At 39.9% G+C, this 24152-nt stretch overlaps 1 protein-coding gene across 4 annotated transcripts in view; it reads right to left on the reverse strand.

The window, feature by feature from the left end:
* Nucleotides 1-24146, reverse strand: part of TACC1 (transforming acidic coiled-coil containing protein 1) — a 70391-nt gene extending 46245 nt beyond the window's left edge. For all 4 annotated transcript variants that reach the window (XM_025049866.1, XM_025049863.1, XM_015592870.1 and 1 more), the window contains exon 1: nucleotides 24038-24146. In XM_025049866.1, coding sequence (XP_024905634.1) covers nucleotides 24038-24114 — 77 coding nt within the window. In that variant the 5' untranslated portion in view covers nucleotides 24115-24146. The remainder of the gene's footprint in view (nucleotides 1-24037) is intronic.
* Between the last annotated feature and the right edge of the window lie 6 nt (nucleotides 24147-24152).

Here is a 24152-nt window from a genome sequence, read left to right on the forward strand (position 1 = left end):
GTTTCCCATTCTCCTCTCTGAGCCCCGCCCCCCCGCCCCCCGCAATAACTTCCGAGTCTGATTTCTGACTTCGTTTACTGCTTCAGAAGTATGCCAACAGGCCTGGTGAAGGCAGCCTTCAAAATAAAAACCCTCTTTATTCTTGAAAGGCAGAGCTCTCCTCGGATTTTCTTCATTTTCCATTTAGGGACTGCTCCTCAGAATCATCAACGTACCAAGTGAATCGGCTCCCTCCATCTTCAGGGTTAATGATCCCCGTGGCTGGATAAGGCATTTCTTCTACTGTTATAATTGCCCAGAGTTATGGTGAATCTGTGAAATGGTTGCAGGTTCCCACAGAGAGAGCAGCTCCAGAACGTAGAAACAAAGTCGTTAGCAGGTATATTGTTGATGAATCATGACTGTCTTACACGTTCGGTAACAAAAATAAAAGCAAAGTAATGCAAGATAAAACATGGCAGGTAGTCTCACCATAACCAGGACAGGGGTTTGCCTGAAGTCTAAATGAAAGGGTTTGGGGTGTCAGGATGTTTACATCCAGCTTCTTCCCACAGATAAACAACTCTCTCAAGTGTTCTGGAGACAACAAAGATATGAAGTAAGCAGGAGTAATTTTTTTTTAGGCACATGAAATATGCCACAACACTATACAACTGTATTTTTAGGTTTATGGTTCACCACATAAACCTTTAGATTATAAGTTCCCCCAGGTTCCTGAATTTAACACAAGGATTTTGTTACCTGGAAATAATATTACCCCATGTGGGTCAGTAACCAGCACACACTAGGTCCTGTTTTCCTTCTAAATAGTCCTCAAATCTTTTTATTCCTCTGCACTCTATTGTTCACAGTTCTACTCTAAATGTCTCCCAACTAGTTCTACCTCTGAGGGTTTTCTCACCTGGGATCACTCTTGCCTGGCTGATCTGTGACTTGTACTCTAGTCTTGCTGTTCCTGTCCCCCTGTATTCCTGGCCTTTTGTATTTCCAGCCATAATCAGTAGAGAATTGATTCTGAACTTTAATACGTCCAAGAATCATCTGAGATGCTTTAAAAACACGAATTCAAATTGCCAGCAGGATCTAGAAATCTGTATTTTTACTAAGTGTCCTGGGGAATTTTTTTCACAGGATAAATTTGGGAAACAATAACTAGCTTAAACCAACTAATTGCTACTTGGACAACACTCTCCCTTTGGCCAGCAGAGTTTTGTACAAACCTCCTACCTACCCCCTCCTTAAGCTCCTAGTCCTTGACTATCTGAATTTTATCACACTTGAGCTGTTAACATTTCTCTGGGAAAACAGGCTGATTTCTCCTTCCTTTTTACTATATCTATACCCCAAACATCCATAGATACTTTTACTGTGGCCCTTAGATAGTTTTGAAAAGACGCATTGTTAATAGTTTACCAGGACAACAGGTATAAAGCAGGACATCCCAGAATGTAGGGTCATCCCTAACTTAGCACACTATATATAATGTTTTTGTTTATTTATCTGTCCCACTTGTGGACCATAAGCTTCTAAATGGCAGGGACCACATCATATTTATGATTCATTTTTGTTTCCCCAGAGATTAGGACAGGGCCACATATATAGTAGATGTTCAAAAACTATGCAAAAAAAAAATGAATATTCTAGTTTACAAATAGACCTCATGAGTTTGGCTAGGGTGATATAAATTCTGAAAGCTTGACTCCTCCTGAAGAAATCAAAATTTTGAACCAGCATAAAATGGAACCTGGGATGAGTGATGGCGCCAGTAAGATAAAGCCCAAAAACTGGAGAAGCAAATGCTCAATTTCTAAAAAAAAAATCACTCTTCTGCAAGCTCCTGGATTTAATGTGAACAGCAATAAAGTAAGTAACTACTCAATAGCATGAATTGATTTTGTTGTCTAGAAGTACAAGTAACGAGGCTATCTGATATATGAATTTTCCTAAACTTCTGGGAAAGAACGAGCAATGTTTAACAACAGAAATAATAACCAAAGTAAAGAATCATTTTGCTGCTACGTCCTCAAATTCACAGAGCAGAATGTCTGGAAATATATGACCAAGTAATCAAACGAAACATATTTGTTTTGGAAATGACCATAAGCACAGAAAGAGCCCCCATCTGTTCTCTTCCTTCCTCTGCTTCTTGCTTTTCACAGAAGCTTTGGATCAATATATATGAAAATCTAAAATATAACTCCCTAAACATTCCGCAGTGGTAGCCATGCCAAGCACACACCTTGCCGCTAAATGGGTGCTCCACAGGGATCTGCAAAATGGGTCTCTTTAGTAAAAAATAAAATATGTGAGTAAGCCAACTCAAATAGGCAAACAACTATCCATTTAGTATCACAGCTACTGTAAGAATGCCTGTAGGGATGTGGCAAAAAGGTGAGGGGCAGAGGCAGGGTGGGGTCGAATTGCGAAGACTCCTGTATACCTTTTAAGGAGTTTGAGCTTGATCCTATAGTTGCGGGAGCAATCCCAAGTACCTACCTAAATAATGTAAGGGAGTGAAAAGGCATGGGTGGTAGCTGTACCATCTGGAGAACATTGCCTTGGCTAAGGGGTGTCCCTACCCAGTTCCTGGTGCCCAGCATTGCCATCAAACAATTTTCCAAGAGAAACCAAAATCCTGGATTTAATAGGTCAAAAAATAAAAAAAAAAAAATCTTCCAATCTTTAACATTAGTAGTGATTTAAATTGTTTTAAACCTTACAGAAGCCAGGATGGGACAAAGAAAAGCCATCTATCTGTGTGCTTGAGTGGCCTATGGACCCTGGATGGGCAGAGCAAGTAAGTAACATTTCCATTTAGAAAGATCATTCTGACAACAGCCCAGAGGCTGGGAAACTGCTATTTTTCCCTGCTCCAAACGGCTTAGAGAAGGAGACAGCTTCTCTCTAGAGGGTAAAAGAAGCAGAACTGGAATGAGCGTCCTTATCTTTCACTCCGTTTGTTCAATAAGTATCAATGCTACAAGTAAGCTGAGCACAATGGCGACACTTGAAACTGGAAGGAAAAGACAACCCTGCTACCAAGAAAAGGGAGTTCCTAACAGCCAGTGAAAGAAGGCATCTGTAGGGGATGATGCTGAGGGAGTGGAGGAAGCAAGAAGGGAAGAGAGGGTCAGGATAGCACTAAGGAATCACAGAGATAAGGTAACCACTGGAAAACCACAGAAGTCAGGCAGGCAGACAAATTATCTGTATTTTCTAATAACTTAAGAATTTGATGAGCAAAAGATACATACATCTACTTCAACTAAGATTAAATGCCAGATTGATGATGTAACCAAAGTGGCTGGGCATCTCTGAAGGGCTTAGGAAAAGCACTGGCCCATACGAAATCAAAACAGCCTATGGCAACTACGTTGAGGTGTTCAGCGGAACCTCCATGGACCATCTCCCACTCCCCTACTCTGCTTTTTGAGAGCCATCCTGTTCACTAAATGAGGTTTCCGAGACATCATGGGAAATCCCTTGCCTGTGGTTACTCCATCACCCTGATCACTGAGTGTCTTCTCCCTACTCACCAGGCTAAACACTCTCAACCCTTAGCTTTTTTCCCCTCAAACATTTCAATGAAGATGGTCTCTAAGATGTGATGATAATCATACTTTATATTAATAAAGTTTCATCTGATCCTTATAATCATTCTCTTATGTAGTGGGGCAAGTTGTCTCATTCTCAATCTGCTGATATGGTAACTGAGCCAAAAAAGGTGACCAATGCCAGAAGTCACACAGCTAATTACTGCCAGAACTGAGTCTAGAACCCTCATCTCCTACCTTTCAGTATCCTCTGCACTGCATCAAACTGGAAGAAAGCAGAATGCCCTCGCAGCCACTCTGGAGCTCGTGATTCCATCAGTAAGCAGGCCTTTCAGTTAGTTGCTGCTGCTGCAGTCCTGGCTTCTTGCTTACCTGGCATGGGCTGCAAAGTCACAACTAGGAATGCTTACCTCTCTCAGTGAAAAACCGCCATTGTCAACAAGAGACCTGCTTTTCTGACCTACCTGAGTCTAACCAAGCAAGAACATGCTGGTTCTGTACAAGGCAACATTGCCAGTAACAGCATCTAGGAATATTCAACTATGTTAACATTACAGTCTTAACCTTGCAAGATCTGATGTTATCCTTTACCTGTAGGCTATAGTCACCTATTGAATCTTCCCTCCACTACCCAGACATACTCAAATCAGGAAATTTGTACTATGCATTTACACCGAACATTATAAAGAGAACCTCCTTCCTAATTTTTTAAAAGAGAAAAGCCAGATTTATGCCCATAGCTAATTAATACTCTTTCAGAGCCCCAGGAAGAATAAAAGGGATCCAGACTGCATCCATTAAAGACTCGACCGAGCTCCCCTAACTAGGGCCTGCTCAAAGACCCTTGTCTAGGCTTTGCTCTGGCGAACAACTCTTGTCAGATCCACCCTCTGATCTATTTTGCTTTGTATCACAAAAGTAATGTTTGACTTCTCCAGAAAGTATTCCATTCAACTTGTCATGATGAGACCTACAACAGAACTGCCACATAGCAGTTATACTGTGCCAGCTTTCAGAGAGTGGGGAAAAAAAACCCAAATATATGTTATGATGGTTACACTAAACTATTGTCATTTTAGAGCCAGTTCTATGAGATTCTCTCTCATCTCCATCAAATATCATGATGATATGTTTATTGACTTTATAAGAAAGTTCACGTTCTCTACCCTGGAGTGTGTTAGAGAAACAGTTGTTGGGTACAAATGATATAAACAGAATTAGGTCAGTCTGTTCATTCTGCATAAGAAAAATTCTTTCCACCAACTACCACAAATCCGAAGCTGAAAACAAGCAAACCAAAAATAAGCATGAAAGATTCACTTAAAGCTGTGAACTATCTTTAAATTTAGAAATATTTTCTATTCCAGTAGAATAAGTTTGGTTTTTCCTGCTAAACAGCACTGCGGTTACAGAGCCTGTTAAACAGGCATATCATCTTGTAAAATGATTGTTACTGATTTAGCACATTTTGTTTTCTTCTATTGAACTTACATTCCTTTTTAGCAGATTAGGCAGTAAGAAAAGTGGGCCTTTCAAGTCAGCTTTATATGTAAACCCTCAGACAAGAAAACCATCTGAAACTCTTTTCTAAGTCATTTATGAATTTTAGTTTCTAACAATGACCATTACTCCAAATTGAAGAGATCTACTTTATTTTATTTGCCTGGGTCAGGGGGAGGATGGAATCTAAGGCATGAGTTAAACAGGCTGAAGGAATTTGGGAATTTGAAATAGAATAATATTCCCTCTCCTGTAGCCATTTTATTCCCTCTCCTCTACCTTACCTCCAAAATAAAATAAATCTCTCAAATGAAGCATCTGGAAGACCAGAAGAGCATTGATCATATGGCCCAGATTTTCTGAGATCATCCTGACATCCAGTATTCTACCCACTATCCTTGTAAGTACATGTCCTCATTTTTGATTTGTGAAAAATTGTCACTAAGAAATTCGAAGGTAACAGATTGAGAGGGCACTTGGAGAGGGCAGCAGCGATTCACTGGTAGGAGGGTGTGGGGACAAGTGTCCACCAGAAGAAAGAATAAAACCACAAAAAGCTTTCCCAAATAATTGGAACACCCACTCTGCCTAAATCCTCACTCTGGAGACTTGGGGGAATTTCATTACAGTAACTCGTGTTTGTGATGAATAATCCTCTTGTGTTACTAAGAGATAAAAAGATGGGAAAGTAGGAAGCAAACTCCATGACGTGATATGAAGCCTCCTGTTTCTTCCAGCTTTTATATTTTTAGACTAAAACTTTAACTGCCATATTTTGTTTATGAAACTACATGTGTGTGAAAATTGAAGAAAAATACGTCCTTTCACTTCTCTGTTATAGTACAAAGTGGGGAGAGGCAAACCCTGTCCTTTTTGAGTGCTCTAATTTTTTTAGAAATTCCAAATATTAACATATCACTCATTTTACCCACTAATGAATATAAGTTAAACAACTAGCTCAATAAATGAAAAGACATAATCATGTTCCAAGTTAGTAAAATTAAATGTTATAAAGATGCCAATACTACCCCATTAATTTATAGGTTTAATGCAATTTTCATTAAAAATTCTTAGGGGATTTTTCTCAGGATTCGTCAATGTTTTTCAAAAGTTTATCTAGAAAAATAAACTGGTGGGCATATTTTAGATTCTTTAAAAAAAATGGAGTCAAGAAGGGGATTAGGTCTATAAGACATCAAGACACATTTATGCAAAAATAGGCATACCCTTATTCTGTGAAACAGAACAGAAAGCCCAGAAAAAGACCCTACACAATATAAGAATTTGTTATATGATAAAGATTATATTACAATACAGTGGGGGAGGGAAGATTATTTAATAAATGGTTGGAGAATAATCGGTTATGTGAATAAAAAGGAGGCTATGTGGTAAACCTGACAAGCTCAGGGGGGGTCACACGGCAGGCCTGACAAGCTCAGTGATGGAAAGTAACTATACAGCATGGTCTGATCATAAACTCCTAACTGAGCAGATGATGTGGGTACCTATAGCTTCCCTAGCAAAGGTCAATCTTCACCTTAAGCGACCCTGTCCATTGTTCTTATGCATCTAGAATACCATACCTTTGAAATGTCAATAATTTTCTTTTCCAGACCCCTTGAAGACACAACGGTGGCACGAGAGCCCAAGACCACCAGAGCAGGCGACCATGAAACTCTTCGTTGTTATCTTGTTGCCCAAAAACCATCTCTGCGAGCTGTAAATGTTAAATATTAACTATCCTGTACCCACTCATGTAAAAGAAGTGTTTCTCCATTTTGCTTTTGATCCAGTCCTAGAAATTTCCCCATTTTGCCTTCTGCCTTCCCCTTAATCTGCCTCCAATGGATTTCATGTAGTCTTCCTTACATTTTCTCCTGTGATTCTAAATGCATAAAAAGAACTACAAAATTGCCATTCTCTCGAGCTTTTTCTCAATCTATTGAGGACATGTTGGCCATGTCCTCAAAATTTTGGCTCGAATAAACTCTTATAAACTTTTTCTATAGGTTTGGACGTCCTTTTGTCGACAGCTGGCAATGGGGAAAAAGATCAAAAGTCCTTACCTCAAAAAGATCAAAAAGTCCTTACCTCAGAGCATATACAAAGATAAATCCCAGGTGGACTAGATGGCTAAATAATAAAAATAAAACCATGGGGAAAAAACAATCCAGAAGCAACAGAATCTGTCAAAGCTCTGTAGGAAAGATGACTGTCCAAACTTCGAAGTAATTAACAAAATCACATGCAAAATAAAGATTGCAGATTTGGCTAAGTAAGAAGAGTAAAGCTTCTAAATGTTTGCCTTCAAATTAAAGGGCAAATTGACAGGCTGTGGAAAATAGTGACAACCAAAAGCTAATATTGTTATATATCCTAAGGAACTCATGAAAGCCAGTAAGATCATTCAAATCCCGAAAGAGAAGTAAACAATTGTAATGGCTTACTATGCATCAGCACTTCACATGAATTATCTCATTTAACCCCGAACCTCTTGCCCCATAGGCTCATGAGTAGGTATTATTATGACGCAATCAAATTGGCTACATTTTCAACTTATAAAACAGGGGTTCCTGATTTGGGTTTAGCAAGGGAGGATTTCAGAAGATCATAACCTCCCTGGAGTTATGTGCAAAATTATGTGTGTGCATATTTGCATCCATCTCTCCTCTCTTCTTCCCCATATGCAGTCAAGCTCCACTCCAGGAACAGTGTGTTTTAGGCTGATAAAAGATTAATTTTCTAATCTTGAAAGCAGAACTAACAGAATATTCTCTTCCTCTAACAGTTACGAGAAAGTTCTAATCAAAAGAGCCCTTATTTGGAGAACCTGAACCTGCCAGAAATTAATACAAGGAGCAACAAGCTTGGATGACTTGCAGAGGGTGGAAAGGGAAGGAATGCCCACTGGGCAGCCTATGGGTCTAATGTAAGCCACTTGCTGGGGACTAAATTGTGACACTCTCACTACACAAGGTTATTTGCCTGCAAAGCCAAGGTGCCATAAAAATAGAGATTTTCCCAGGGATTCCTATTGATACACAGGAAAGTCCTCAAAAACACCCAAATGGGCCAGGTATAGAAAAGGCGCACTTTAAGTGGTAGATGCAAAAAGCCACTTTAACATCTTTCTCTTTGGGGTGCCCTCTCTTTTGATGTTCTTCCCTCTAGGATGGTTTCTTCTGAGAAACTATGTTGATGAGGCAGATGGGACTACCAGGAGCCTCTTCCCACCTGGGGAAAAGTAGAAAGCCCGGGAAAAAGTGGAAATCGCGGTGGGGCTCAGTGGGAGACAGAGGCATGGAATAGGTTGGCAAGGCTCAATTTTGTAGAGCAGGAAGCTTAAGAATTTGAGGAGCTCTCTTTAAAAAAAATAAAAAAGGATTTCGAACACAATGCTAGGGCCCCTCTAGAGACCTGGGAGGGGGCCTGCACAAGTGAGGGGTCCTGAAATTTAAGTTTCATTAGCTTCATGGTAAATTCAACTCTACCCAGAGGGCAAGAGAGATTCCTGTGTCTCAAGAGTGATGCAACTAGCTTCAACTGAGTAGGTGAAAATACTGGGGTCACACTGACCTCCTCTATCTTTCTAGAGGAAATGAAAAATTTTAACCATTGAAAACTTGATAAAATTGTCAAAAGATATCTCCTACACAAATTATGAAACATAACTCATGACTCTATTCCTTTTGTACTAGAGAATACACACACACACACACACACACACACACACACACACACAATTTTAATTAAGATAAAAAAGAAAAACTGTGGTGCTTCTTTAGCATTGTGTGCCTTATGCACCTTTATCCTTTGAATTTCCGTAAGACCACCATGATAGAGTCTAACTTCCCTTCACATCCATTATTTCCTTATTTCTTCCAGTTAAAGAACCTCCTAAGTTTTTGCTCAGCACATGGCCATCCAGCTAGAGACCACAATTCCCAGCTAGAGCCCTTTTCTGCAGCTAGGTGTGGGCTTGTGACTCAGTTCTCCCTGTGGGATGTGAGCCAATGGTAGATGCGATTTTGGGGCAATGTCTTTAAAAGGAAAACGACGCGTCTTACACTCTCCTTCCCCCATCCCACGGGGTGGGGGTAAACCAGCTTCTATTGTGTGGATAAGGATAAAGGGGTGCAGAATATGCCACTCTAAAATGTGCACTTTGGCTTGTGTATTACTTTGAACTGAAGTTAATCAAGACCCAGTAGGCTCAAGGAAAACTTTTACCTCTCCCTGAACTACCTAAAGGAATTTAGATGGAAGCCGGGGTCAGAAAGAGAGCCATTATCAGAGATAACGGTGTGGCAGGGCAAACATCCATTATCAAACATCGTCTCACATTACTGTGAGAAGGATTAGATAAAAAATTCATCTTATGTCTCAGTGGTGTCTTTTTTGTTAGACCAGAAAATTCCCCAACCATGAGACTCAAGCCTGCCATGTGAATGAGGTGGCCTAACTATCCTGAAAACAGGACTGAGCCCACTTTTCTCCCTACTGCAATGACTTCAGTTGTAATACTGCCTTTCTGGGAATTAGGCAGTTGCATCTTTAAAGATGACAGATGTGGATGAAAAAGTTGAAGGAAGCAGTGAGCCGTCACTTAGTTTCCGACAAAGGCCAAGTCTTCTCGGCACAATGGATTTGGATATCGTATGAAGAATACTAATTTCTTTGGGGAGAAAATAATATAATTTTATAAGTCCAGAAATACTATATAATAAATATGAGTATCTTCCCAATTCGAAGGCAAAAGTAATAACTGACCCACATTCTATAAGTGAATTAATCATTATTGTTCTTTGGCTTTAACATTAACTGGTGTTGGTGATGATTTCTAGCGCTTACACACAAAGTATGTTTTTAGAAACTTTTTTCATGTGGACTCATAATTCATCAAGTTATTTTGTTGTATTACAGAACTACCATAAGCAAGGTTATCCTTATTGCTCTACTCAGTACCTCACCACATATAATATTGAAAGGGGCTAAAGCTTTGCAACCCTAAAGCTACCCTTTGAGATTTTGATTTTAAGCTGGTTATTAAGAAATAAAAGACTCAGAACATTTGACCCTACCCCTTTCCTGCCCAAGACATTCCAGTGGAAAGGCCTGCTCCAGGAAGGAAATCTTAGGATGCTCCCTTAGCCTAATTTGAATTGAGTACGGTAGATGATGGTTTTGAAAAAATGAATTTTTGATGAACAGAAAATTACAAAGAAAGGAAAACTTACCCATAGTCATGATTTTGATAAATAGCCACTGTTAAAATGTTGGTGAGCGATATACCCTGCTTTTATCTTTTTCAAAGCATCTTTTTTTTTACATCCGAAATCAAATTATTTATATTTTTCTACTTATTACCTGTTCCCACAAGAAGTGTTCTCTGTGAACACAAAGACTTCGTTTACATTGTTCTTTATGATCAACCATATTTGGCGAATGAATGAAAGGACAGACAAACCCTTCAGATCCTCCTCTTACATATATATAAGCATAAACTTATGAGCACGGATAGCTAGGTAGATAAGACAGAGATAGATAGATAGATAGATAGATAGATAGATAGATAGATAGATAGATAGATAGATGATAGATAGATAGAGACAGATACTTTTAAACAAATGAGATTTAAATATATATATTATCCTCTGCTAGAGGTGAGGACCTATGCCACACTTCTCTGGTTTTCATCATAGCTCTGCTCCCCAGGGGAGGAAGCAGGAACCAGGATGCGCAGCCAAGACTCTTCCTGACCCCCAAAGAGCCCAAGTGTTCTGATGCCTTCTCTTAGCTGCATAACAAAGCTTTGTGTGTTCACACAATTTACATCATTTGCTCCCCATGGAGGGATATTTAAGGTGTTCCCTTTTCCTCACTATAAATGAAACTGTGATGAACCACCTTATGCATTCATTTTTTCACACATATATGATTTTTAGAGTTAAACCCTAGAAATGGGATTGTAGTGTCTCAAAACAAACACATTTTATATTTGGATACATATAACCAAACTGCCCTCCAGAAAGGTTGTACTAATTTGCATTTTTAAACAACAGTGCACGAGACAGCCCTTTCCCTAAACATGAATCAACTGTGAGTTCAGTCAGTCTTCTAAAACTTTGGCAAATAGGGTAGAAATGATATGCCATTGTTGGTTTTATTCGGACACATTTGATTTTTAATGCATTCTGAGCATCCTGTAATGTATTTATCGAAACACTGGCTCACTTCCTTTCTGCCTGCTCTCTCTTCTTTTCCTTCTTTCTTTCTTTTTTGTAAATGGAGTGTTTAAGTCCTTTACCTTAAATCAGCAGTACTGAATGTGCGATTCCTGGACCGGCAATGTCAGTATCACCTGGGAATAAGAAATGCAAATTCTTGAGCCCCACCCCAGACCCATTGAATCAGAAAAGTTGGGGGTGGCCCAGCCATCTGTGTGCCTTCCTGATGCCAATGCAGGAGGCACTCCAAAGTGCCTTAAATCATTGTTTTTTCAGTCACACTGTAGACTCTCCCTTTCTATACTAGAAAATGTCTCTAACTTCCAAACTAGAGACAAAAAGCTTTTTGATCAACAAACAGCAAGTTCAATATTTCTTCCTCAAAATGATATTTATGGACAAAATATCATTTGCTATTTCCTTTCATCCAAAATATTCTGAATTACCTCAACAAAACTATGAGTCCATAGTATCACTAAGCACTAACTCACAAAAGCCAAATTGTAGGTCTAAGAGGCATTTCCCTATTTTTGTCCGTCTAACATCATTCCCTCTTCTTTGAGCAACAATCCGTGTTTTCTTTGAGGAGCCTCCACCTCCCACTCTCAGGGCCTGTGGTTTGGGTATCCTGGCTCCTGATGCAGGGGTGGGAAAGTGACTCAGGTCTGACTAAACGGTGCATTCTACCCCCATCCCCCACCTCTCCCTCCCTGACAACACCACTTGGTTCAGTACCAGGCACGTGACCCAAGCCCATCCAATCTACGGCTTCTGACAACCTCTCTAAACTTTTTCGCCACTACCCTCCCTCCCCTCGCATTTTCTGTGTCAAATCTGGGGCCCTTTGGTAGGTTTCTGAAGGAAATCCAGCATCTTCAGGGAGGGAGACCAGCGAAAAACTGCCCACAGGAGCAACCTGTAGGAGCAATGGCCTCTACCATGGTCACCGTGGCAAATCCAGCAGGCAGCCCAGAGTCGGGGAGAGTTTCAGCGATATCCACAGACTGGATATGCAGAGGTGACTCTGTGCTGGGATTAACCAACTTGATGGGCATTTTCATTAGTCACTGGCCTCTTGGTTCAATAATCCCTTTATTTTAAATGCTCTGTAAGCCTCAAGTAATGACAGCTGGTAGACACATTTCCCAGGCTGCTGGTGCCAGCAATGGATACACGGAGATTGTGTGGCAACATTCTTCAGCCTCATTCCATGGCTCCTGGTACATCTGCTTCGTAAAAAGCTGCCTCAGATGTTCCCAGAATGCACTCTCCCTCGCCAGCACCATCGAGAGCCAACTTTAAAGAAATTCCCTAACTATGAGATATTAAAGTGCCTTTGTAAGTGTAAAATATTGTGCCAGAATCTTATTTTCTCCCCCTTAGATGTCGATTTTTTCCCCCTGAAATAAGATATTCAGAATCGTTGTCTCTTCAGCATCCACACTTTAATTAAATCCACTCATTCTAAAACATCTACTGAGTGACTCAGTGTGAGCGAGGCACGCCACGGAAACTGCTTATTCTTTCTGAACTCGACATAAAACAGGCACATTACAGACAGCATAATGCAAGGAACTGATGTATTTCACATATCCTGAGCCTCCTCCAAGTGATGAAAGTAGAGGAAAGCTCAAGTATGACCAAAAAAGGAAATAACATGATTCAGCTCCCATAGAGGGTGCGAAGGGAAGTATGGGGGAGAGGCAGAAAAGAGGGAGGGCGGGAAACCTGAGGGTGGCTGTGTTACTGACTGCAGAAGAGAAATGTGAACCCCAATCCACTCTTCCCTCAAGATTATTTGGAAGGCAAGAAAGCTGTGCTCCTGGGGATATATTTTCATGCTGATAAACAATGCAGGATCAAAAACGTCTCTGCTTTGTAAAGAATGTGAGAAATATGGGATTTGATGTTGTCAGCTAGAGTATTCATGCTCTATACAAGACACACAAGACAGCCCTGGACAGAGCTCTTTGGCTCAGCAGGGGGGAAACCATAGTTTTATGACATCTCTATGTGTGAAACTGTCACTGCTGTGTGAGGAAGAAATTGTGGGAAAGTCAGGGCTGGCAGCACAGACACAAGCTCACACACATACATACACACACACACCTGTGCACATCACACAGACATATATACACACTTTACACACACTTGCACACATACCACACACACATACACACACACACAGAGTCACACACAACCTTCAAGCACTTCAGTCAAACACAAGTCCCTCCCCACAGCCCCGCTGACCACGAAAACAGAAGTATGGTATCAATTAAACAAGATAGAATTATCAGGGGTATAAAAACAACTTTTACTTAAAAGAAAAAGACCGTAGACTGGGAAAGGACTGCGAAGTGAGAAACACAAGGAGAAATTAAAAAGTGTAGGCCTATGGCAACAAAGACTGAGAAAAAGAGATGTTGGAAGAGCCAGTTGAGTACGTATTGGAGTCTTCTGGGTTTTGGTCTCGAAGAATATTCGTCAGGAGCTGAGATAACCTACTCTTGTTAACGAAGAATTGGCATCCTGCTGAGTTGGGGAAGCATCAGTCTCTCCTCTTTGAGAAGAAAACCTTCGTCTGCTCTGTATACAGATTTGCCCATCAGGAGCTACAGCAGCCACCAGAGGGCACAGAAAGTCCTGTCACAAATTCAATCAACAATTTCTTTTAAGAGAATTTCTTCAAGATTTGTATTTCTGTAAATACAAAAAGTCACAATAAGCCCCCTCTGCCTCCAACACAAGGTGTTTATACTACGATTTAACCAGTGAACACCAATGAACAACAGGAAGGAGAATGAAGACTTACACCTTCTCAGAAGCCACAAACAATATGTTCTGAACCATGTTGATTTGGAGGAGTGGAGAGAAATGACACACCCATAAGGGTAAGATCCTAGCCAGCAGAAGGAAATGGAAGTATCAAAAAACTCAATTTCGTCCTTCCTCGTTCCCTAACATATTTTATGTTCTCCTACATGTACTATCAGTTCATATCAGATGACTTTTTCATTTTATCCCACCCAGCAAAGGAATCAGGCTGAAGAAATAGTCTTGCTCACCTTAGGCTAACCTCTGCCAAAAAGAACTAAGCAAATGGCTGGTGCCCCCTTGTGGCAGGACCAAGAAGCAAGGAGGTAGAAAACAGGTAAGAGAGAAGGCTTAGTCTAGACTATACTACTACCTCTGTCTCTCTTCCTCCCCGCTACTGTCAGCTACTCCTGAAATTAGGGCACATCTCTTAGTTCTAATCTTGTCCTTAAGAGAACCTGCCAACCTACACTTGGGGTGTCAACTGTAAAGGAGGCCCATGTTTTTTCAGAATTTGACTTGTGTTTCCAAATGTCATCACTTCGAGCTAATGGACATTTATTGGAACCATGGCTTCACACATGGTAAAACCAGTGAACACAGAAGTTTGAAAAGGCAAAGGAAGGAACAGGAGAAGGGACAGAGACAGGAAGACACTATTAGACCCAGAGAAATGCTTAGAAGGTGATGTCTGGCAGGTAAAATGTCAGTCATCTTCCCATCATTATATCTTGCCCAAGCATTCCTAGTTTCGTTTTCTCAAACCCCTATTTAAGAACGATTTTGATGTAGCCATGGAAACATAACATTCTGCAGTTGTTAGCCTCAGACAAAAATAATTCAGGGAAGAAATCCAAGAGAGGTATTCTATCTGACCTGTGTAAATGCAATATAGTATATGGGTATTTATCTATAGAATGGGCTGGACAATGTTTTCTCAAACATTTACTTTCCTGAAACTGGTATCAGTAGAGAAAGAGCCATAAAAACTTACTTTCTAGCAGATAAACAGAAGCCTCTGCTGGTTAATGAGTGGCCTGCTGGGCAGACCCACTCTGGAGATATCTGGAAGTTTTGTTTCCTCTGCTTCAGCCAGGTTCACCAGACTTGAAACCCAGCTCTACCATTTACCAACTCTCTGGCCTTAGTGTCTCAACTTTTCCAGGCTTCAGTTTATTCATTTGTAAAATGGAGAAAAAATCTACTTCATAGGGTCCATGAATGAAACAATGCATATGTCTCAGGATCTCTGATACTCCTTTTATATATTGTATATATACGTGTATATATATAGATTTCATTTGGAAAAAGTCTATAAAAGTTATATCATGTTATGAAGGGACCTGTGATCCAAAGAAATTTTAAGAGCTATGGCTGTAAAGTAAGGTATCTTTGTAAGATTATTAGGAGCTCTCATCAGGGACATACCATGTTGTCAAACTTTTATGGGGACATGCAGTACGAGACAGATATATGGGTTGTATTAGAAATAGAACTATCCTGCTTTCAGAAAATAGATGTGACTCTAAAGTTTCTACGTAATACTTTTAAATTTCAGCAAGCCAAATATAATATTTTTGCTTACAATTGCTATTAATAACACTTGCAGCAAACATACCATAAGATTGGTATGCAAAGGCAAAAAATATACAATGTACAGGCAAAAAAAATTATATCCAAAGTATTCTTAAAAGTAAGCATTCTGAGAATGAAGAAATGTGAAAGTGAGGGATTCTCTCACTCTTCAAGGTTACCAAGTAGCCACAGATAGAAGTGGAAAATAAAGGAAGACTACAGAATACTGATTTATCATTTGCCATTCCTTACATAAATCTACTAGAACTTTATATCATATTACTACGAAAAAATAAAGTCAAGATTTTACATGAAAAAATGTAAGCCTGAGAAAGCATGCTGATGACCTGAAAGCATTTGAAGGCATCACTGTTTCCACACAGGAAGCTAACCTGTTTAAAATGAAACCATCAAATAGACTGCAGATTGATGTAGGTAGGTCAAAGTAAAATCTATGAGAACCACTCAATCACGAATGTCCTTTTTTCCCAAGCTCCATTTACAAGGTCACTTCCACTTATCTGATTGGCAAATGTCCTGTCCCCAAAACTATAAAAAAAATTTTCAAATTTATACATTTAAAAGTGCTTTCCTCTGCTTATGTAAATTTCCATATAAATAATAAATAATACTCACAGTACCTGAACACACGCAGTCTATTAATATTTGTTGAATGAATGAGAATGGAAAGAGAAAAACCAAGGGTTAAACGGAAGGAAAGAGAGGTGATATATTAAAATTTTTAAGTGGTATCACAAATGTGTGGGAGAGAAAAGATTATTTAATATTACTTACTAGTACAGGAGTGACTGGTTAGCTATTTTGGAAAAAAAATGCTAGAGCCTTATCTTACACTAGTGAGTCTAGAAATTTCAGATAGAGTAAATGGTCTGTTATAAAGAGAAGGAAGTCATAAAACGACTCAAATAAAAAAGTTAAATACCTCCCCCTCAAAACAAAACAAAACAGAAAAAAAACGAAAATGGTGGACAAAGGTTAATAGATTTGTATAATACAAGGAATAGGCATATAGATATCTGGATTCAGGCTATCTAAGTTTAAATCTCAATTTTGTCACTCTAGCTGTAAGACCTTGGGCACGTTGTTTAATCTCTCTGGGCTGTTTCCTTATGTATAAAATGGGAATTTAACATGGACCTACGTTATAGGATTATTTGAGAATCATGTGATTTAATGTATGTAAGAGACTACCATTTTCCTAGCACATAGGTAGTGCTCAGTAAATGTTAACTGGCTTCATTATATAAAGAACTCTCACAAATAAATATAGAAAAATTAGTATCTTGATACAAAACTGGCAAAGAAAAGTAAATAAGAAATTAATAAATTACAAATGGCTAATAAAAAGAAGCTGTAATAAAATGTACCAGTATATTAACAGTCATCTCTGGGTGGTGAGATTATGGGTAATTTATTATCTTTACAGTTTTCTGGGTTTTCTAATTTTTAGATTTTTAAAAATGTACTTTACTTTATAATTATAAAATGAATATATGTCATCTATAGGAAATTTGTAAAATCTGAAAAATGAAAATATTTATACATGCTACTGAATTGCTAACACACAAAAATGAAGACAAAGTAAGAGGTTGAAAGGAAAACCTAAGTTCCTGAATGTGCTACCTAGGGTGGGCAGGGAGGTGCTCGGGAGAATCACAGGAAGCTGTGGTTTCAGGTACCCCCGCCATCAGTTGAGCTTCTCTGAGAGAATACTTTTCCCCACTTCAGCCCAGGACTGCCATGGTGACTTGGCCAACCCCTCAGCTGAACACCTCCATCTATAGCTCCCAGAGTTAAGTCCAAACTCCTACCTGGCCATAAAGACCTCAGCACCCAGCCCTACCCACCTCTCCAGACTCAATGTTTTCCAGTCCCCTCAGCCCATTCCACATCCACCCTAGCCCCAAATCCTCACTACTCCCCAGATATGGCAGGTCCCTGACACCACCATGCCTTCCTTCACACATGATTTTCTTTCACCTGAACTGCCCTTCTCGGATGCCCCTCACCTGGCAACTCACTCATCTTTCCAGATTCCTTCAACTGTCAGTTTCTTGTCTGGGAAGGGGTGGGTTCCCTGATGCTCATCTCTCAAGACCTCTGACCCACACAGTGATTCCAGTCTCCTGCCTGTCTCTCCCAGGTACCTGCCTGCAGCTTGGTCCTCTTTGGATACTCAATGCTCAGGTGTCCGACTCACAGAAGGTTCTCAGCAAATATCTCAGGGTGAAAAGTCTGGCTGGGAGTGAGGTAGCGGGGAGGGCAAGGAAAAAAGATTTCTGGGGCAGCATACTGCCACCTGAAGGCAGTCTAGCATTCTCTCATGCAAGGCTGGCTGACTGTCACCAGCCAAGAAAAGAGCATGTGAGTGCAATGGAACACACACACGTGTATGTGCACGCGCACACACAAAAAACACAAACTCAAGAAACCCCAAACAGCCAAAACACTCCTGAAAAAGAACAAAGTCGAAGGCTCAAACTTCCCGATTTCAAAACTTACTACAAAGCTACAGTAATCAAAACTGTAGTACTACCATAAGGGCAGACATACAGATCAACGAAAAAGAATAGAGAGTCCAGAAAAAAATCTTCACATATGTGGTCAATTGATTTTCAGCAAAGGTGCTAAAATCATTCAATGGGGAAAGGATAATCTTTTCAACAAATGGGGCTAGGAAAACTGGATCTACATGCGAAAGATAAAAGAAACCCTTACCTTACACCATATACAAAACTTATCTCAAAAATGGATCAAAAACCTAAACTTAAGAGCTAAAACTATAAAATTCGTAGAATAAGATGTAGGGGGAAATCTTCATGATATTGAATTTGGCAATAATTTCTTGTCTGTAACACTGAAAGCACAGGAAACAAAAAAAAAGAAAAAAGAAAAATTGAACTTCCTTCATCAAAATTAACTTTTGTGCATCAAAGACACTATCGACCCAGTAAAAAGGAAATCTCCAGAATGAGAAAAAATATTTGTATCACATGCTTGATAAGGGATTAATACCCATAATATATAAAGGATGCCTATAACTCAAGAACAATAAAACAAATTCAAAACTGATCTAAGGACTTGAATAGACATTTCTCCAAAGAAGACATATCAATGGCTAAGAGGCATATGAAAATACAGGAAATGCAACTCAAAACAAAATGAGGTGCCACTTCACATCCCTATTAGGATAGTAATTATTAATAATAATTACAGAAAATGAAAGTGTTAGTAAGAATGTGGAGAATCTGGAATCCCCATTCACTGCTGGTGGGAATGGAAAATGAAGTCCTAAGGAAACAGTTTGGTGGTTCTTCAAAAAGTTAAACAGAGTTACCACATAATCCAGCAATTCCACTCCTAGGCATATACCCCAAAGAACTGAAAGCAGGGACTCAGATACTTTCATGCTCATGTTCAAAGCAGCATTATACACAACCACCAAAAAGGGGAGGCAACCCAAGTGTCCATCAACAGATGAATGGATAAACAGAATGTGGTACATACATACAATTGAATATTATTCGGTCATAAAAAGGAATGAACTTCTGATACACGCTACAATATGAACCATTGAGGGCATTATGCTAAATTAAGTAAGCCAGACACAAAAGGATAATACTGTATGATTCCACTTATAGGAGAGACCTGGAATAGGGAGCTGGAGACAGAAAGTCTTTACCAGGGCCTAGTGGAAGGGAGAATGGGGAGTTATTATTTAATGGGTGAAGAGTTTCTGTTTGGTATGATGAAAAAGTTGTGGAAACAGATAGTTGTGATGGTTATACAACATTGCAAATGTATCTGATGCCACAGAATTGTACACTTAAAAATGATTAAAATGGCGAGTATTATGTTATGTATATTTTACTACAATAAAAAACGCAGGAAAAAAAGCACCCCACAATAGCCACACTGAGCTTCCTCAGAAGATGGACCTCCATGTTCCATGGCCGTTCAAATGCTACTAGTTCATTTCCTGACCTTGAGTTAACAAACATACATCCTGCAGCCCACTCTGGCTACTATCCAACTCAGACATTAGATAATCTACTTCGCTAACTCAGGACAACAGTAGCTATGCCCTCCCCCTTTTTCCTTTTCTCTTCTTGATTTTTAATACTGAAACATCTACCAGCTGGGAGAAGCTGTGGAATGAAAGTAGGGGTGCGGCACAATTGGTCTCTGAAGCTACAAAGGGGAAGAAATTGTAGTGCAAAACTATACCTGAACCCCTTTAGAATTTCAGTCCTCTTAATGATTTGCAGAGAGGGATTTTTTCTTCCCTTATTAACTCTTTTTACTACTTCAACTACTTCACAGTCTGGAAGTTTTGATATCTAAGCTCACCATATACCCACAAATAATTCCATGTCATGCAATTCAAGCCATTTCCCTTTGGGCTGGCTTCAGTGAAAATGAAGCCAGCCAACACCCCTTAAAAATTACATATTTCCACAGCTCTCAAGTCCCTCCTCCAAGTTACATACTATAATTTTTTAAACTTTTTTTCATGTAGCTGGTTTTTCTGGGTCTTTTCCACAAACTTTCTCTAAAGCTCTCTCTTAATTGTACATCAAAACACTTCACATGTACATTTGAAAAAATTTCCATAACAATTTGGAATTTAAATGTTTTTAATTACAATAAAAATTGTGTGGTCAGAAGGTGGTGAACAATATCATGAACTTGAAAGCAATGGATTTTAGAAATATTGTTCCTTAAGTTTACTTATTTTGAGCCATGTTTTCCTGTGTCTGAAACTTCAAAGCCGGCACCTCCCTCTTCATGTCAGGAACATTTGTCCCACATGAAGTGACTTGCCCATAAAGAGACACTTCAGCTTAGTTGTTGCTGATTTTGAAGTTCACTAGAACACTGTAGAACCTGCATCTAATTCACATGACGAGAAAGGTGCATGGTAAAAACACTCCAGACCTCAGAATCTCCTCCTGACTTTGCCACTGACCTATTATTCCATCATGGTATATTCCAAATGTAGACGATTGGTCTAGAAACTTAATAAGAACTGATAACAGGTGCACATCTTGCATTCGAGGCAGACAAGCTCAACAAGTACTAGATGAATTAGTTACACACCATATTTCCTAATGAATAAGAGACTCTGCTTTGTCACTTTTCAGTTCTCTCCACAAATTATTTATGGCTCTTGGGAAGCCCACTCTGGCCGCATTGCTGAAAACAATCAACTAAGGACTTAACTGGTGATCTCAAGCATTTCACAAAACTACCATCTCTCCAAACACATGTCTATCCTCCTGATCTTTCTGGAAAATGGAACATGGAAATTAACTGTGGAGAAAATTAACTTGAAAATATTATTGCCTTGCTTTCATAAGAGACCTTGCTGAATTAGCACACAGTTCAACCTCCCCTTCAGAAGAGATCCTGCCTTACTCGGAAATATATTTCCCAAAGAACCTAGCATAGTGTCTGCTTTATGGGTACAAATACGTGTAAATGTATAAATAATAACTCAGATATTGAGCACTTATTAAGTACCAGGCCCTGTACTAATAACATATACCATTTCATTATTATTGTCATTTTAAAAATGCAGAAATTTGCCAACTGAAGAGTAAAATGATTATTTTCCAAAGCTTCCTAAACTAAGCTAGCAAGAGATCTAACTGGAATTTCAACTCAGGTTGGGCATATTCTCCAGCTTCTGCATTTAATCACCATATTGTACAACTTCCCTGAAGAAATGAAGTGAAATTTTCCTCTGCTTTCATCAAAGCCAGCTCATTTGTTTCCTTGGGTCTGGGGAAGGTAAACAGCTACAATACTAAAAAATAATGAGTTTTAACTTAAAATCAGACATTTCTTTCCATATTTGTTTATATTTCACAATAGAGCTCTGCTTAGAGATTTGTGGTTATATTTAGTGTTTGATTAAATTATTCTGAAATATAAATTGGGAACGTTCTGAAACATAATTTCTCTCTCAAAAGACAAATGCCAGCAGTAATGCTTTCCTTGTGAGTTTTCATGTATTCATATTTTTAAAAAGGAACAATAGATTTTGAAAATGCAACAGCCCAAGTAGGAGAACTTCCTTGAGGTCAGCATTATCCACGACCACCACATGTCCGGCAGGAAATCTGCAGCCCGGCGACATTAAAAATGATTCCTCACTTTCTCAGACCCTGGAGAGACTTGTGGCTTGTACATCCGAACAAGACAGGACTTGGATAAAAGGTATACTTTTTACTTTTCACGTATATTACTGGCAATGGAATCTCATATTTCTAAAGACTTTCACCAGCTATCCGCTAAGTGGTTTGTAGGGTTGACTCATTAAGCAGAGCCTGCATACTCTGCTGTTGCCAGTAATTCTAACACAGCCTTCATGTGCTAATGTGCTTCTTAATATATTCATTTGAGTAGGGCAGGGCATCCTTGGGCTGTATTCCCAAGGATGGGCTTTTATGTTCATCTTTTTTAGGTAATCTTTGCTAAATATATAAGATACATGCAGAACCTCACTAGAGAGATCTTCTATTGACAAATCATTGGATAATTCAACAGTTGAGAACCAAATTCCTCACCTTAACAACTGAATCTTACATAGAAAGTTCATTCCTTCGGCATGCTATCAGCGAATGGTTCCAATACTGACTTTTAAGTTACACAATAAAACCAGCCACGTGTTCGCAAAGATTAATCAACTTTTACCCTTGCTAAAACAATATATTGCTCAGAGATAAAACTATAACTTGTTATTTATATATACATAATCTTATGTCATCCTCAGAACAGCCTATGAAGTGGACATTGTTTTCATTCTCCTTTTACAAACAAGGAAGCAGACACAGAGAGGTTAAGGAACAGATAAAAGCTCTCCTGCAGTTAAGTAGCAGAGCCTAAAATTAAACCCAGGGCTACCTGTCTCCAAAACTCTTAACTTCAACTCAGTGTTCCACCTCTTCTAATGTTTGGTTTTTTTTGAAAGTTAAATCTACTTTGGCATTTTCCTCTTATTAGATCCTAAGCATTGCTAATTCAGATTTCTCCCTTATTCAGGAAGAATTAAAGAAAAAAAATGGGTGTGCTCTATCAGCTGAGATAAGTTTGTTTCCTAGGATAGTATCAACTCTTCTGTAGGAGGCAGCTGCAGCAGGAGCTCTGGAGTTGTACAACCCAGGTCCATCCACCACTTTCTAGCTGTATGACCTTGGACAAGTCACTTAATCTCTCTGTGCTTCACCAATAAAATGAGACAATAATAGAAACTAACTCAGTATATTTGGGGATTAAAAACTACCAAACAGATCTTCACACATTTCACGTGCTCACTCAATTCTCAGCTATTCTTATGATTAATAAGCTGCCTGAACTAAGTTTATATTAGTGAAAATATGTAAATATCAGGAGGCACAACTAACACATTTATCATTTGGGTATTCGGGAAGATGTTTTACCATAAAAAGATGGTCAAAAATCCTTCTCATGGTCCAGGCTGCCTATATTGATGACTAAGTGTATCTTTCTCAAAATAAATACCTTTGGCACTGGCTGAATTAAAATAGATTATGGATTCCTTGACATTACCTCACCTCCAGGACACACAGACCCTCTAAAATTTTTTAAATTAAATGCTTAAAGATTGTTTGAGTTCGCAAATAGTTATCAACGCATCTTCTCTCTGGCAAGAAGCAAGGCCAGCTTTGAAACCATGCAACTTGCTCTAAATCACGTTCTCTAAAAATGTCCCCTCGCCGCTTGCATTTCAGTACTTGGTGTCCCCAATTGTTGCCGTCCCAGAACAAAAGCCTAATTGCTGCTGGTACAATACAGCCCTTTCTCTGAGATCATCATGAAGCCCTTGGAACAAACGAGAGAGGGAGTTCTTGTGAGCAGCAAGCACTGCATCAAAAGCCCTGGACCCTGAAGGCCAGCACGAGCTCGGTTATCTTTGAGACTCGAGTCCCTTTCTAATATCTCCCCTTCCCTGCAAAAAGTTCTGTCTCATGAATGTTTCAGAGCCCTTTAGGACACGTGTGTTCTCCTGCTTGCACGAGTCTGGAAAAACTCAGAGTCCCCTTCTCCCACCCGCGCAGCGTGAACAGGAACGGGACAGGAGCCCCACTCGGGCGCGATTTTGTCATGGTGAAGTCGTGGCCGGGCGGGCGTCCCCAGAGCCCCTCAGGCTGGGGCTCAGGGAGGGGTGTCCCACCAGGCCAACCCCAGAGTTCCTGCGTCCCGCGGGCGCGAGCGGGAACCCCACCTTCCCGGCCCCTGTGGGACGGGCGCGGGAGCTTCCATTCCAGGCTGGCACGCAAACCCCCAAACGGCAGCCCAGGGGAGGGCTCTGGGACTCACGCGGTCTCTCTGGGTCTCGGGGGCCTCTCCCCGGCCGGCTCCCGGCCCCTCGGGGTCTGAGAGTGGGAGCCTCCCATGGCTCGGAGCTCGCGCCCTGACTGCGCCCCTCCTGTGC

Source organism: Pteropus alecto, unplaced genomic scaffold (assembly GCF_000325575.1).
Source record: "Pteropus alecto unplaced genomic scaffold, ASM32557v1 scaffold24, whole genome shotgun sequence".
Taxonomy (NCBI): Eukaryota; Metazoa; Chordata; class Mammalia; order Chiroptera; family Pteropodidae; genus Pteropus; species Pteropus alecto.